Raw genomic sequence first — 17,067 nt, 5'->3', positions numbered from 1 at the left:
TTTCATCTTTTTATTCATCGGCAACTAATTTGCAACATGTTAATCCAAACATGCCGGTGGATAGGGGAATTGGTCATGCTACTTCTAGTTATTCGGCCAATTACCCTCAAACATTGTATGCTACACCTCATGCTACTATTTTTTCGGCAGCATATGCAATTGTAGATGTTCATAATTCGGCTTCGCACCTTCATGCTCATGGCCGAATAAGTGAGAATTCTACCAAAGCGCATGTGTCTTTACCTAGTAACGTAGCATATCATGTTGCCCCTGCACAATTATAGAATTTTGGCAACACACCATTGCCGAAAGGGTCTCAAAGTATTGGGGGGCAATCCGATGAAGATTGGGCTGAAATTGGTTGAAAAAAGCTTAAAGATAGCCTAGCTGCAATGTTTGCTGAATTTAGACAAGAACAAGCAACCTTGCGAATCAAAGAAAGAAAGAGTGGTGATTCGAATAACAAAGTTAATTCGGTTATTAAAAAGCCAAATCAAATAGTATGTGTACCGAATTTATTGAAGAAAAAGAGGATGCCAAGGCATTGGAGAGTCATTTAAAAGTGGAGCAAAGTATTATTCAAGTAACACAACCATCATGCTCTCCCAGCGTGTATGAAGAAGTATGTCTAGCAAGTGATTTGCCTATTTTCAGATTTGGTCACAACTTTATTGTTGATGCATCTATTAGGAAAAATCTCATAAGTAATTTTGAAATACCAATGATGAACGAAAATTTACTTCTTAGCAATAAAATTGTTACAAAGCATATCGGTCAGTACATTGTACCATTCAAAGAGATCGATAGCAATAAAATTGTTACAAAGCATATCGGTCAATACATTGTACCATTCAAAGAGACTGATAGTGACTTACTATTGCAGCCAAAGATTCTCCCATTGTTTTATTTAAAGTTCATATTTAATTGGGTAGCTTTGCTTGCTTCATACTTGGCTTACGCATGGTCTCAATTGAGACATGTATGTTCTAACTATTTTCGTTTCAGAAATATAAGGACAAGGTTAAATTCTTTTGAGAAATCCGATGCTAATATTATATCTTATTCAAAGACATCGAAGATAGAGTGTAAAACACAATGCATAGCCGAATGGGGAGATTCTAAATCTGAACCATTCGTTTGCTTACCTCCAAAGCCGTTCGCACATCAAGATTGGTTAGAAAATAAAAAGTATACATTCGATTCAAACATGTGTGATCAAATCTTTGATTTGTTGTTGAAAAATAATTATATTAAAATTCTTGATCACCATGTCAAGCGATCTATCCAATGACGAATTTATTGTAAGTTGCATGATTCGTTCAAGCATAGTATTAAGGATTGCAACATATTTTGTCAAATAGTTAAATCGGCCATTGATAAAGGACGATTGAAATTTGTTGTGACACCAAGAGATGACGAGTCTATTCCAATTGGTCCTGATGGTAAAAGGTTTTTGCATCGGCTGCTTCAAGCCGATCCATTTAAAGAGAAGGTAAAAAACTGCAGGTGATGGGATCAAGTTTTCAAGTAAAGAAGTTGTTGAAGAGCATAATGACCATAATCTTGAGGACAAGAATTCCATTGAAGCTACAATGGAGACGCCAAGGATTGGGGGCAACAAGAAAATCCAAAGATTGGTGCAAGCACAACCAAAGAAAAAAAAGGCCGATGTAAGAACAAAGGTAAAAAGGCGAAAGTCACTTTTGCGCAACTATTGGAAAAATATCAGAAGATATGTGAGGAGAACAGTGCTTATCGGCCAACTAATGCAAAAGCATCAAGATCACCCCTAGGCGCAAATCCAAGGATCGATATTGGCAAGAAGAGAATTTGAAAGCAACTTGTTCGTATCCTTATTTTGGGCCACCAATGTCAATTGCGTGGATGTCTCCCTATGCTCACGTAAATCTATATCCATCATGGGACAAGTATGATACAAGGGCACATTCTCCATATTATTATAAACCATCTCACCAATATTATGCAGCTCTAAAAAGACCAACGTTCAATGAACAGTCATATATTCAAGACCGTTTCAATAAAAAAGAATCGGTCCGGAGCACAAGGAAGAATAAGGAGGTGGTTGAGCAAGTCTACTGCGTTAAAAGAGATGGTCGTAAGAGTGCCACTTTAGATATGATCTCAAATGAAATAGAGTCAATTAAAGTGTTGACATTGGCTACAAAAGGCAATGAGGCAAGTCAATCAAGTGCAAAATCTGAAGGGAAGAAGTTGAGAGTGCACAAGGTAAAACAAGAATTGACATTACTTCAAACAAAATCGCAGCCGGGGTGTCCACTCGGCTTATCGTATTGGCAAAAGAAGAAGTTGCAAAAGCTTAGTGCACAAAAACTTAAAAAGAGAAACATGGCATGGGTTCCCAAAGAAAGTATTCAAAATAAGAATTATGTGCGAGTTTCCTTTACAAGGAGTGCGGCAAAGGTGAAGAAGGAAAAGAGTGAAAACTATGAAGGACCAAGCCGAAGATTTCAACATCTTCGGTCCACACATTATCCATTTTCTTCAACAATGTCGTTGATGCCTATGCCATGAAATTCGTCATCAGGTATGATTAGTTACCCTCAATGGGCTTATTTTAATCCATGGATGCAATATAGTTTCTTACATCATGAAAGTGTATTACCAAATCATCATATGTTTGATTAGCTTCACTTTTGTTGCTAATCTAAATGGCCGATATATACTTATCGTCCTAAGCACGTAAAAATGGCCGATAAAGTGTTGACATCGTCCTTAGAACAAGCTCTGTAAAAGTTATTTTTCGGCACACAAGCTTTGCCGAAAAACAGGGGGCAAGTGTTGACATCAGATTTTGGCATGGTCAAAAACACAATTAAGATGACCTCAAATGAAGAAGTTCTCAAAGCGAGAAAGTTTTGTATTGTCAAAAGGAGAAACTTTGATATTTGGGCAATAGCCATCCGATCTCATCTCTAAGGCCGAAGTTGTGTTTGAAGTATTGAGATTTTGTATTCAGAACACTATTCGACTGATTATGCCCTCAAGACGGCCTCTTATGGAAACATGATCTACACGAATTGTCTTCGTCTCGTCGAAATGATTAATTTTAATATAAAAATCGTTCCAATATAAGTTTGTATGCAAAAGTTAGAGCTATCGGAATGCAGCCTTGTCAGGAGGCGAAATATGGCGCGCCCCACCAGACGCTATGTCTGATGGGTAGCGCGAGCAAACAAATGTTTTGCGTGACCGTTTTGACCCAAAAGATGGCTTCAAATCGAAAAATGTTCAACATAAAAGTTGTTCGTCTCGTCGAAACGAGCAAATATGCTTTTGGGCGCGTTTTAATCCGAGGTGGTTTACTGCCACAAAAAGGACCCGCAAGGTGCAGCCAGTTTAAACCGAACAGTTTTGGAAAGTTCGAACAAAACCAATCCGAATTTGACTAGGGTTTTGGACGTGAATCCAAGCCTTTTCCTTGTATGGGAAGTCCAGCCGCCTCTTATATACCTAAGGGGTGACGACCGATTGAACCACGCATAATCGATCAAATCATCTTTTACTTTTTATCTTTTATCTTTTCTCCTTAACCCTAGTTCTTCTTCTTCCTCGTTCTTTGTTCGTTCTTCTTCATTGCAGGGCGGCGAACGTCGAGGCCCTAGGGGCGATCAGGTCGACCTACGGCAGCCCATAGCCGTCGCACGCCCTGACGGGCCCCTCCCGGGATTGTCTTGCGTACCACGCTTCTGGCGGGTCTTCTTCGACGTGAGCTGCGGTGCATCACCCCGGTGTCGAGGGTACACGGCGACGTGTTCGTGTGTAAACACAATCAGAAAGTCGTCGTGATATACTCAATTCTGTCACACACACACAGATAGTATGTAGTACCACGAAGTGTGCAACTCAAAAAGGAAAAGTACCACGAAGTGCAGCTTGTGCGAGTGCGAGGCAAGTGCGGTGGGAAATTAAACCGCAAACGACACGGCAGCGGCATACGAGAGCCATTCATTGCTACAGGACATACTACGTAATCACTATGCAATGGTAGCCAGCTAGTTTCCGACGGTACCGCGCGCTCATGAGCCGCAGAAACTTCTAAATGCGGTTTTTAGGTGCAGTGCATGAACAAATGCGGGTTCTTCTTTTCGCGGAGAAGAAAAAACAAATGCGGTTCCCAGCAAAAGAAAAAAAAATGCGGTCGCACGCAACAGAATTTGTCGCAGACAGCTAAGCTACCACACATCCGCGGCGCTGCATGCAGCCGATGGCTCGCCGGCACGAAACACTTGTCACGGTGCGCCTGCCACAAAGCGAAACACTTGGCGCGGTGCATTCCTCCGAGCCGGAGCACCTGTCTTCACCGCCTCGGGAACCGGGCGGGCGCTAATCTCCAAACCAAACAGGAGCCTCCACGGCCACTGATGCGATGCTGCCAAGAACCAGTGCGGGCCCCGAGCAAAGCGACGGAAAAGAGAGCGTCCTTTTCCCCGGCCGCCCGGCGAGGGGGGTTGGCACCGGCTGGCGGCTGCACCTGACCCACGCCTCCTCCTGGCCTGGCAGCTCCTCCGGCGCGCGCGCCCGTGTATAACTAGGGGCGCAGGCATCGTCGCCCAGCCATCTCACTCGCTCTCACCGCGCACCAAACCCGAGCCTGCTCCCCTGTGACGTTTCCTTGTTTCTCGCCCTCCTCCTCCCTCCTCTGGAGCAAGGTAACGAAGCCATGTCCTGTTTCCCTGTACTTCAAGAGCTTCTTTTCATAGTACTTACACATAGTATGGATGACAGCGGGTACGGTTGGGACTATACGGAGGTCTGTGGGGCTAGCCTGGTTTCAGTGATTCAAGAGAGGTGCTGCGAAATTCTCTTTCTAGTTTCTTCGGCTTAGGTTCGAGAGTATACTGATAAGAAAAGTTTGGTTCAGGCTTGTTGATTAATTTGGTCTTCTCGGCCCTTGCATGCACTTGGGCCCAGGCCCTGGAGACCTTCTCTTTTGGTTGCTGTAGTTAGCACAAATGTTCTCTTTTGTGTTCTAGAGTTGGGACTAGGATGGTAGAGTGGGTGAACTGCTGTGAGATCCATACGCCGGTTTGTACACTGGATCGGTGTAGGGGTATGGTGGGCGTATGGCAGTACTGTAGAGATCCAGTGCAGAATTACATATCCTGCATGCCTGTGACATCCTCCTCCGGGGAGGCCAGGCTTGTCGTCAGTTTGAAATTCACTTCTGTTTTCTGAGAGCATATTCCAAGTTTTCGTAATGCAAAAATAAATCTAGCAGGTTTTTTTCTTCCTATTTTATGCAACTTGTTAAAGGGGCTATTAAAGTTTTATCAAGGCCAGTAATTAAGAGTTACAGTGGTTCTCACTAATCCTACATAAGCTTCTTGCCTTGCGGATAATGTGCATGTTTTTGTATTACTACTGTACTAAATTAGCTGATCCGTTTCTATTTATTTGCATGCTCTCTACTGGAAAAGTGGAGAGCCTGCCCGGCAATAGTCCCGTGCTCCTGTGCTCACTCATATTTTGGTCAGTGTTAATTACTTGATCTGTTTCTAGTATCTGCATGCCCTTTACTGGAAAACTGGAGAGCCTGCCCGGCAATAGTTCTGTCTTCTGTGCTCCTGCGCTCACTCATATACTTTGGTCAGTTTTAATTAGCTTGCCAAGCCACGCAAGGAACGACTAGGATACATCTCACGCTAATCCCATGATCTGCTTCCCAAAGCACAACCTTCTAGGTACTCTTGCACGTCACGCCAACCTTTCTTCTTCCTTTGGCTCTATTTATCAGTAGAGCTCATGCATCGTTGCTACTAGGACAGAGCGCCCTGTTGTCTAGGAGGAGGCTTCACTGTTTCTGCTGTTCAGGTTTACATGTCTGTTTCCGCTGTTCAGGTTTGAGGACAGCAATGGGGGAGACTGCCGGAGAGCGCGCCCTGAGCCGTATCCACAGCGTGAGGGAGCGCATCGGCGATTCCCTCTCCGCGCACACCAATGAGCTTGTCGCCGTCTTCTCAAGGTCTGTCCTTGATCTTTTGCAGGCTAAACTGGCTGCCGGTTTGTAGAAATCTCTGCATATAAGAATGATATGGTTAAGCGATGAATTATGGCTGCCTTGTGTATTTCTATGTTATGCTATAGTATGAGCTGGATCAATGGCTTTTTTCTTTAAAAAGTCTTGTTACTAAGGACCATTAAAAGAACTGATGATGAAGTTTCAACAATTGTTCCTGCATTTCTATATAGTACTGCTCCTTCTATTTGTCTTTTAACTTCTTTCTTAATCTAGTTGTATTTATACTATAACAAAGTACCTGAACATTTTCTTACTGCTACAATTGTTACCATACTTTGTTCTTCAAGTAACGTTTGTTGATAGATCTGACCCACTGGCTGTTACATGATAACTTGTTCAGGCTTGTTAACCAAGGAAAGGGGATGCTGCAGCCCCATCAGATAACTGCTGAGTACAATGCCGCGATCCCAGAGGCCGAGCGTGAGAAGCTCAAGGACACCGCCTTTGAGGATCTCCTAAGGGGCGCACAGGTTTGCACCACCAAAACTCACTGCAGTGTCATTCAAGTGATGTTCAGCTCTTGATCTGTTGGTTTCTCATACAGGAGGCAATTGTCATCCCTCCATGGGTTGCTCTCGCCATCCGGCCAAGGCCCGGCGTCTGGGAGTATGTGAGGGTCAATGTGAGCGAGCTTGGTGTTGAGGAGTTAAGCATCGCTGAGTATTTGCAGTTCAAGGAACAACTGGCGAATGGAAGGTATCTGTGATTTTGTGAAATCATTAAGATTCAAGAGTCCACCTTATACCTTAGTTTTATCATACAACGCTTCTTCTGTTCAAATTGCAGCATCGATAACAACTTTGTGCTTGAGCTGGACTTTGAGCCATTCAACGCCTCCTTCCCTCGCCCATCGCTGTCGAAGTCCATTGGCAACGGTGTGCAGTTTCTGAACAGGCACTTGTCATCGAAGCTGTTCCATGACAAGGAGAGCATGTACCCATTGCTCAACTTCCTTCGCGCGCACAACTACAAGGGGATGGTAGGTTACACTCTCCAGTGTCTGGCTCTGTAGATTGGATCATTTGGCTTTGTAGATTGGATCATTCAACTATATCTTTGCTGAAGGTTCTCTAGAAAACTATATCTTTGTTGTTGAAGGCTTACATCATTTGTTTATAGCATGTCAATCTCTTAGATATATCTAAAAGCAGCATATGAGCATACCCAGCCTGTAAGAAAATATAGATACAATCTACTTAATGTGTTGGGCATTTGCCCTGATGATATGTGCATTTGTAAGTAAAAAAAAAGTTTTAGAACAAATTCTTTAAGAAGTGCAAAAGCCTGATTGCTATCTATGAGCCAACTGAAAGTTTAAACTGGAACTATTAGACCTGTTGTTTAATCACAATGAGCATGTAATATTTTCTTTCTTTCTTCAGACCATGATGTTGAACGACAGAATTCGGAGTCTCAGTACCCTCCAAGGTGCACTCAGGAAGGCAGAGACACATCTGTCAGGCCTTCCAGCTGACACCCCTTACTCGGAGTTCCACCACCGGTACTGTATATAATCATCATACACATGATCATTGAAACCCTTATTGCTCTCAACAAAGAACTAAAATCGTTGCGTATCAATTTTTTCGTTGCATAATTCAGGTTCCAGGAACTTGGTCTGGAGAAAGGTTGGGGCGACTGTGCTCAGCGTGCGAGTGAGACTATCCACCTTCTCTTGGACCTTCTCGAGGCCCCTGATCCATCCTCCTTGGAGAAGTTCCTCGGAACAATCCCAATGGTGTTCAATGTTGTTATCCTCTCTCCTCATGGTTACTTTGCTCAGGCCAATGTCTTGGGGTACCCTGATACTGGTGGACAGGTAGAATCCTCTACCCCACTTTTGACAGCTTGACATATTTCCTCTTGATAAACTGAACACCAGGAAATATTTATTATCACCAATTTTACTATGTCATGGCACACAGATTGTCTACATTTTGGACCAAGTCCGTGCTATGGAGAATGAGATGCTGTTGAGAATCAAGCAGCAAGGTCTTGACATTACACCAAAGATTCTAATAGTAAGTTTAGTACCCCCAATATGATCGAATATGAACTCTCTATTTTAATTGATCCCTAATGAGGTATCTTTGTCCTGACATAGGTCACCAGGTTGCTCCCTGATGCACATGGCACCACCTGTGGCCAGCGCCTTGAGAAGGTCCTTGGCACCGAGCACACCCACATCCTGCGTGTGCCATTCAAAACAGAAGATGGTATTGTTCGCAAATGGATCTCCCGCTTTGAAGTCTGGCCTTACCTGGAAGCTTACACTGATGTATGCATTTCACTTTCCAGCAGGTTGTTTGTAGTGTTTCATTAGAATAGCAATCCATCATTTTTTTCATGTTGCTTTCAGGATGTGGCACACGAGATCGCCGGAGAGCTGCAGGCCACTCCTGACCTGATCATTGGAAACTACAGTGATGGCAACCTAGTCGCGTGTTTGTTGGCTCACAAGTTGGGAGTTACTCATGTACGCATTCTATCCCCTTTTGCTCAATACAAGATGTATTCTGATCTCCGTAGTATCCTATGATATTTCTTATTTCCTCATGTGCAGTGTACCATTGCGCATGCACTCGAGAAAACCAAGTATCCCAACTCCGACCTTTACTGGAAGAAATTTGAGGATCACTACCACTTCTCCTGCCAGTTCACAGCTGACCTGATTGCAATGAATCATGCTGACTTCATCATCACCAGTACTTTCCAAGAGATTGCCGGAAAGTAAGATTCTCTCTTTCACAGAAACACCGCCATGGTCATTTGCAAATAGCATAAACTGATCTAATGTTATCGTCCAATTTTCAGCAAGGACACCGTAGGGCAGTACGAGTCGCACATGGCATTCACAATGCCAGGCCTCTATCGTGTTGTCCATGGTATTGATGTCTTCGACCCCAAGTTCAACATCGTCTCCCCTGGTGCTGACATGTCCATCTACTTCCCATACACTGAACAGCAGAAGAGGCTTACCTCCCTCCATACTGAGATTGAGGAGCTACTCTTCAGTGATGTTGAGAATGCTGAGCACAAGTATAATCATATATAAGTCTTGACTTCTTATAAAATAGATTGCCTACCATGCTGGTTATCTAACTTGACTACCTCTTCAGATTTGTGCTGAAGGACAAGAAGAAGCCGATCATCTTCTCGATGGCTAGGCTGGACCGTGTCAAGAATATGACTGGCCTGGTAGAAATGTATGGGCGGAATCCTCGCCTACAGGAGCTGGTAAACCTGGTGGTTGTTTGTGGTGACCATGGAAAGGTGTCCAAGGACAAGGAGGAGCAGGCAGAGTTCAAAAAGATGTTTGATCTTATCGAACAGTACAACCTGATTGGTCACATCCGCTGGATCTCTGCTCAGATGAACCGTGTCCGCAATGGTGAGCTCTACCGCTACATCTGCGACATGAAGGGAGCCTTTGTGCAGGTGAAGGACACTGTCAACCTAGCAACTCACTATGACTGAATCACGACATTTACTAGTTCTGACAATCTTTTTTCATGTTTGGCTTCCTGTGCTCAGCCTGCTTTCTATGAGGCTTTCGGTCTTACCGTGATAGAGGCCATGACATGTGGCCTTCCAACATTCGCCACTGCATATGGTGGTCCAGCTGAGATCATTGTGCACGGTGTGTCCGGCTACCACATCGATCCTTACCAGAATGACAAGGCCTCCGCACTGCTTGTGGACTTCTTTGGGAAGTGCCAGGAAGACCCGAGCCACTGGAACAAGATCTCGCAGGGAGGACTCCAGCGCATCGAGGAGAAGTATATAAGCAATTCTCTATCGTCTACATGTGTTATCATCTGATGCACATGCTCTGACTCTTTTAACAGCACTGAGCTGAGATTGATGCCCTGTGATCTTGACGCAGGTACACCTGGAAGCTGTACTCTGAGAGGCTGATGACCCTTTCTGGTGTCTATGGTTTCTGGAAGTATGTCTCCAACCTCGACAGGCGCGAGACTCGTCGCTACCTTGAAATGCTCTACGCCCTCAAGTACCGCAAAATGGTATGTGCCATGACATTGCGTTCGACCACCTTGATAATTTCAGCTCGGTTCATATCTTGAGACTTAATTTCTCTGTGCCTTTGTTGCGTGCAGGCTGCAACTGTCCCATTGGCTGTTGAGGGCGAGACCTCGGGCAAATGATTTGTCCTTACCAGAGAAATAAATGGCGGGCGAGCGCTCCGCTTTACCGTTCTTGATTCAGTGATGAAGCACAGATCGGAGAGTGTTATGCCTTTGATTGTCCTTTGTTACCGTTCTTGATTCAGTATGAACTTTAGTTCCTGTTGAGGCCCCGGCCGTGTTGTCGCGGTAGGGGAACTGGATGGATGCTGTGTTGTTGGTACTTTCTCATGGATACAGTATTTGAATGAATGAATAAGATAGTCTTTGTTTTACTCCCAAGTTTCCCATTCTGTGCAATTAACATTTATTAGGACCGGATTTTGATTGAGTCATTTTTCTGAGGGAAAAAGGAAAAGGCATATTCAAAATCCCTTTTCTTCGGACTTTTACAAAGACATGGCTCCTTTCTTCTTTAGATATATTTCATTCATTCAATTTCTCTATTGTTAACACTAGAACATCTTGCTAATCCTATAAGAACTCGAAAAGGATGGTGACACCAGGACCAAATCTATCGTACACATTGAACTTCTTATCTTGCCAAGCTAGCACCTTCATCCCACCAATTCATTGTAGAACTCTCCATCCACCGCCTCAATCTTATCTTGGCTTGCAAAACCCAAGTTTGTCTAATTGTTTTTCTAGAATGGATTTCCTATGTGGAATACTATTGATAGGGCCTCGTTGCCAAGGGCTACGAGACCTAAGTGCACTGGAACTCGTGGTTATGGATCCGAATCCTTTAGTATGGAATATTGTATTTTTCAAATAAAAACCCGTAGTATATATAGTGAAAAGGTAATTTCGTTCCTATAAAACCTGTCTCTAAAATGCCCGGTAGGGCTACACCTTAACCCCCTAAACTACATAGGAAGAGGAGTACTTGACAAATAGGGAGCAATTGCATTGCACATGACAGCAAGGGACCTCTTGACACCTTTGTTGAAATGTGAGATGGGCCTAGAGCCCATATGACAATTTCAAATTTGATCTCTAAGGGCCCATGTAGGTGGCATGACAAGGTGGTGGGAAGTTTAGTCCCACCATGCTAGTGGAAGGAAAGTTGGAGTGGTTTATAAGGGTGGCTCTTCTACATGCTATTAGAGCTTGAGAAGAGAAGAGGCCCTCGCGCACTCCTCCTCCTCCTCCGCTCGCCGCGCCGCGCCGCGCCGCGGGATTGAGCCGAGCCGAGCTCGTTTCTATGCGCTTCTTTTTGCCGGTCAGGAACGGAGAGTCTTTGACAGGTAGGGCCACGATCTGAGACGTCGGATCGTGGGCTACCGACTTGGACGTGGGTTCAGCCCACGTCTCTCCACGCGCGCGGCCGCACATATATATGTGGGGCGCTGCCAACCCTAGCCGCCGCGAAAAACAGAACGCATTTCCGCCTCCACGCCCACATCGTTCCTCTGCTGCTGCCGCCGCCGGCGACTCCATCCCGTTCACCGCGTACACGGTCGACAGGAGAGCAGGTCTCCGAAACCACGCCCTTCTGGTTCCTGTACGGGGTGAGGGGTGAATAGGTTTTTGGGCAGCGATTACGCGACTGCTCGCTTCCGATCGTCTACTTCCTCTACGTCCGCATCGCTTTCATCATCACCATGTCCACCGACCCCGACCGTGCCGCCGCCGAGAAAGCTGAAGCCGACAAGAAGGCCGCCGAGGACGCCGCTGCTGCCACCAAAGCCGCGGCCTCTGCATGGCCTACTGAAGGGTATAACTCGTTTATTCCGCTCCTGATTAATTTCATGATGGGTGAGATGCGTTCTGTTTTTCACGGCGGCTAGGATTGGCAGCGGTGGGTGAAAACGTTCAGAGCTCGCTGGTCGGTAGTTCTGGGCGATCGATTTTGGGGCACCCGAGATCAAAATTTACGATCGACGATAAATTAATTTGGGCATTCCTCCCGAAAGATTTCAGCGATATTTCCACGGAATCGAAGCAACAAGCTGAGCAGAGGACTCACACGCGATAGGCGCGCAGACGGGTGACCCGGACGCGTCGGCGCCCGCCCTCCTCCACACCGCCAGTTCGCAGCCGCGGCTGCTGACAAAACCCGCGCGAGCCACGCCGTCGCGCCGCTCCAGCCTCGAGCGGTCGAGCTTTCGCTTTCTGCCACGGCCGCCGGGGAGGCCGGAACGGCCGGTGTCACACGGCAGCACGATAGGCCGGCCCATCATCCGCATCACCTGCCTTCCTGGGCCTCAAGTGGGCCCCATGGCTCCGAAAAGCAAACCGCATCCGTCACGGTACCCGATTGACTAGGACCCAGCCCGAGCCCGAGCCCGATAACGTACAGATGAGGCAGCCGCGTGCGGCGTGCCCGCATCGCTCCTCCCTTCAACTTCTTCCCCCTTCCATCTTGCCGGCGAACGGAAGAAACCCACCCCAATCCCCACGCCCGACGCTTCCTCCCGCGACGATCGCCTCCGAATCCTCGCCCCCCCCCCCCCCCCCCCCCCCCCGCCGATCCGGCGCGTGCAGAGGTCGGTACCGCCCGCTCCCCTCAATTCTCCTCCTTGGCTCGCGCGCGTTCTGCGGCGGGGTGATTCGTTAGGGCGGATGGATGGAGACGATTGATTTAGCATAGCTACTTTACCCCTGCCGACTCGTTTGATCCCATCACGCAGTATTTTTTGATTCATCTGTGGTGTTTGTTCGCGATTGATGTTCTACTGGCTAGGCAGGGTTAAGTTAAATTTTCGGCTGATCGACCCATCTATTTCGTCTAGGGTTTCAGAAATTGCCCCCAATTGCTTGCTTACCCGTGGACGCTAGGTATACGTGGTTGTGTGATCGTTTTGGGGGAGTTACTTTGGGTGTGTTTTGCTGTAGTGCAGCTGCGATTTCACCTCTTGTTTTGGACTCATGATGCACATAGAGTTACATGAATTGTTCGTCGCTCTGTTGCAATGTGTGTTGCTGAATAGATTGCTCAATTACAATGCTATGAATCACAGTTCTTAGCCATATAATTCTCAAATACGTGTGTAGACTATGAAGTTTGATATATCTGCTAGAAGTAGACAATAAAATGAACGAATTGGTTTAAAGAATGAGCTTGCGATAATGTTATACGAACTAGATAAACTTTAAAGGATCTGCACCATATTAATCTTGGTTTCCATCTCTGTTTTTAGGTCTTACTCTGTCATTGCTTATCACCTACATGAGTGCTGTAGCTACATGATTCCATGGAGACCCCAAATGAAGTGATGTCGTACTCATCCCTCTCCAAAATCGATAGCTACTACAGCCAGACAGCTCCTATGTCCGATCTAGCTCCAGGAAACACTTACCCGGTGCATGACTATCTCTATGAGCCATCTCTGGAACCAGACTTTCCATCTGAATATGGTTCAAGAGAAGATCCGTTCCCTACAGCTCATGCTAGTTCAACTATCAATCTGAAGACCGTGCTAGGTGGTCTTGCTGCGATTGTTTCGCGTCCAAGCAAGATTGGGGATGATGCATCACGGCAGCAAAGTTTCAGCACAGATGTATCATTTCTAGGCGCTGGCAAGGATGGTGACTTGCATTCATCTGTCTGCGTTCCGAGTGCACCACCGCTACTTGAAGCAAATGCTTTACAGTTCAGTGCATACAGAGAGGTGCTCCAGGCAGATCCCCCGGAATGGTTACCGGATAGCTCTGCCAGTGTATGCCTGCAGTGCAGCTTTCCTTTCACAGCTCTGACTCGTGGAAGGCACCATTGCCGCTTCTGTGGAGGTATATTCTGCAAAGAATGTTCCAAGGGAAGATGCTTGATGCCCATGAAGTTCAGACTGCGTGATCCTCAGAGAGTGTGTGATGCTTGCTACGACAGACTTGATCCACTCCAGGCCTTATTGATCAACTACAACAGTAATGCCATGCAGCCTGCCAAACATGACGTCATGGATTGGACAAGTACGAGGAGCTGGTTGAATTTGCCTGTTGGATTGTCAATGGAGTATGAAATATACAAGGCAACAAACACACTGAGGAAATATTGCCAGGTATGTTTAATCTTGTACCCAACCGATATATACTTGTATTCCAGAGCTCAGAAGCGTTTCTGTTTTGGTATGTGTAGGTTTCTAGATTAAATCCTGAGAAGTCAATCCCATCATCTATCCTCAAGGGAGCAAAGGGGCTTGCTGTGCTCACAGTGGCCAAAGCAGGTGCGGTTCTTACATACAAAATGGGCACTGGTCTTGTAGTTGCTCGCCGATCAGATGGATCATGGTCTGCGCCATCAGCGATTTTATCTGTTGGATTGGGATGGGGAGTGCAGGTATTTCTCCAGTAAAATCTTCTCTCTGAATCCCCGGGCAACGCCTAAGTTTATCTGCTGGTGATATATTCTTGTGATGTTCACCAGAAAAAAGGAACATGCATGTTACTCATTTTATTCTTGTGATCTTCACAGAATAATTTCCATGAAATGCATTAAGCATCATGACCTGTTTGCTTATAAGGTTGGCATGATATCAGAGACAAGTTTATGTTGAAGCGCTCTTATTATTTGGACACTGAACTACACTATGTCATTACTTAAGATCATCTCACCATGATAATGACATTTCTTTGTGTTTTCCAGATTGGAGGAGAATTGACAGATTTTATAATTGTGCTTCATGATCTTAAAGCTGTCAAGGCATTCAGCAGCCGCATGCATCTTTCTCTTGGGGCAGGATTGAGTGCGGCAGCAGGACCAATTGGCAGAGCCCTTGAAGCAGATGTTCGAGCAAGTGAAAAAGGTTCTGGGATATGCTACACTTATAGCTGCAGCAAAGGTAATAAGAAAGTCGCGTCTGAGAATTATTGCTGTCGTTTCAGATGTGCTTAATATTAGAAATGATTGAAATGGGTGGGAATCAGCACAATTTTAACACTGTTATCAAGTAAAAAAACAAATTTAAGTTTTTAAACTTCGGACTGAGCTTGCTCTCTGAAGTTATTTGTCAAGTTTGAGAGTGTTTATTGTGGCATGTAAAATAAATTTGAAAGTTACTGTACAATCTCATTTTTAAGGAGGAAAAAAAAGGTCATAGGCACACATTCTGTCTTCTCATTAGCCAAAGGATGCCTTTTCAATTAAATTCAGTCTCCAATGTTTGGCTTTCCCTGTTAAGAATCTTGCAGGCTTCATCACAGGTATGTTGGTATCCTTCTGATTCGTAGCTTCATCTCAAAACTTGAAACAGGTGCCTTTGTTGGGGTCTCTCTTGAAGGAAATGTTGTGACAACCAGATCAGACACCAATCTGCGCTTCTATGGGGACGCCTACTTGACCACGACCGATATCCTGTTTGGGAGGGTGGAGAAGCCCAGAGCCGCGCAACCCTTGTACTCGGCTCTAGATGATCTGTTCTCAAAAATGGTTTGCTAGTTCTAGCCATGGTAGTCTCAGGATTCAGTGGTGTACATATATACATCTAAAATATGCTAGGAACAGTCCTTGGGAGAAAATATCCCAGAAAAAAATGTACAGCTTTTATTGGGTGGGTTCACTGCAAGTATGTGTCCACGCATGTAAATATTGTCAGGATATCAGTATGTTATCCGCCGTCGTGGCTTGATTATTGCAGTGTGATGCTGTTAAAATATTTCGCTCTTTTTAGCACTTGAAGGGCCTAAAATTGCTTGATTTGGCTTGTTTTATATACTGTCGTAGTCAAATGTTGACAGCAGTACACATAATTTGAGAGTAGGAACGATGATATACCCGGGTAAGTCTTTGATTACAATCCTGTGATGAATAACACTTCAATAAATTAGCAAAGTTGCTATCGTCTAAGAATTGTGCAGTTTGTGAATACTGCTGGATTTCTGGCTTTATTATCCTCCCCGAATTTTCAGACAGGCCGCCCGGAGGAACTGGCATAGCCCAACCATCGGGCTATTTGGCACCCAAATATCTGGGGCAGACATGAGGAGGCCCGGACGCATTCGTCACATCGGATACGGCCCCACCTTGGCCCCATAAATACCCTACCGACGGCCGAAACCCTAATCAAAGTCCACACTCTTGACTACTTCCACTCTTCGTCTCCTCTCCTCCCCGTCCCTGTACCATGGTCGACTCCGGCAGTCACTGTAGCAGCACCTCAGGCAACGAGTCAGATCCCATTGGCTGGGAAGAGCTCTTGAAGGAGGACGGCTCCAGCAGCGAGGCTTCGAATGGCAATGATCTTGTGCTCTGCTTTGCCATCCAACGTTCGAGGGTGGACATTGGCAGGAGCTTGACTTCGCCTCGTCCCCGATGGCCCGACGATGCAATTTGGCCGAGCGTGACGCGCCATCGCGCTTTGCGCCACTGCAGATCCGTCGCCGGGCATGCCACTTCCCTTTCCCTCTGGCCCCACCTCCTACCGGGCAGCATTGGGTGCCCGTGCTCGCGACGAGCTAATGAATGAGGATGTCAGAGTCGGAGGCCAAAGCTACACGCCTCGAGTGGCAGCGGGGTGGGCAGAGGGCGGTGGAGGCCGTTTCCTTCCGTACACATGCGAGATCCATGCATGTCGACCCGGAGGAGCATCTTCTACGCAATGCCCTTTGTCGGTCGCTAACCATGGCGGAGACGGACCCGAGGCGCTTCCGCCACAAGAATGTGAAGGCGCACCGGCTCGGTATCGAAGAGTCAACGCCTCACGATGCAGAAGGAGACCGCCAAGGCGAAGACAACATGGTTCGCCAAGGAGTAGGCACCTGTCGTCCGACGTCTCATCAGCATCATCTCGTCTTCATCAGGCAGGGGCATGACTAGCACGAACGATGATGATACAACTCCCGCCAGGGGTGCCTACACGGAGGGTCCTCTACCACCGCCGCTCTGGGCCGCAAGGGAAAGGGCTCTGCCAGAAAATGGCGATG

The 17,067-nt window shown here is 46.1% G+C and overlaps 2 protein-coding genes across 4 annotated transcripts; both read left to right on the top strand.

Annotated features, from left to right (window-relative positions):
* The first annotated feature begins 4,399 nt into the window (after positions 1-4,399).
* On the top strand, positions 4,400-10,481 carry LOC542972 (sucrose synthase 2). 3 transcript variants are annotated; one of them, XM_044466878.1, is made up of 17 exons: positions 4,493-4,691; positions 4,768-4,830; positions 5,881-6,004; positions 6,402-6,531; positions 6,606-6,757; positions 6,848-7,040; positions 7,444-7,562; positions 7,664-7,880; positions 7,987-8,082; positions 8,166-8,339; positions 8,421-8,537; positions 8,625-8,791; positions 8,876-9,100; positions 9,181-9,499; positions 9,596-9,840; positions 9,948-10,086; positions 10,180-10,481. In XM_044466878.1, exons 3-17 carry the CDS (start codon positions 5,895-5,897, stop codon positions 10,225-10,227), a joined length of 2,451 nt encoding a protein of 816 aa, XP_044322813.1. In that variant the 5' UTR covers positions 4,493-4,691; positions 4,768-4,830; positions 5,881-5,894; the 3' UTR covers positions 10,228-10,481. The 3 variants fall into 3 exon arrangements, with proteins under 3 accessions (XP_044322812.1, XP_044322813.1, XP_044322811.1); XM_044466877.1 differs by lacking the exon at positions 4,768-4,830 and having other exon boundaries at positions 4,400-4,691; XM_044466876.1 differs by lacking the exons at positions 4,493-4,691; positions 4,768-4,830 and adding an exon at positions 5,678-5,723.
* A 2,154-nt stretch (positions 10,482-12,635) lies between these two features.
* On the top strand, positions 12,636-15,800 carry LOC123044206 (uncharacterized). The gene is made up of 5 exons (XM_044466879.1): positions 12,636-12,695; positions 13,350-14,207; positions 14,285-14,485; positions 14,792-14,987; positions 15,399-15,800. The coding sequence occupies exons 2-5, from the start codon at positions 13,404-13,406 to the stop codon at positions 15,581-15,583; spliced, it is 1,386 nt and encodes a 461-aa protein (XP_044322814.1). The 5' UTR covers positions 12,636-12,695; positions 13,350-13,403; the 3' UTR covers positions 15,584-15,800.
* The last annotated feature ends 1,267 nt before the right edge of the window (positions 15,801-17,067 follow it).

Source organism: Triticum aestivum, chromosome 2B, assembly GCF_018294505.1.
Source record: "Triticum aestivum cultivar Chinese Spring chromosome 2B, IWGSC CS RefSeq v2.1, whole genome shotgun sequence".
Classification (NCBI taxonomy): Eukaryota; Viridiplantae; Streptophyta; class Magnoliopsida; order Poales; family Poaceae; genus Triticum; species Triticum aestivum.
This window is presented reverse-complemented; position numbering and strand designations above follow the sequence as displayed.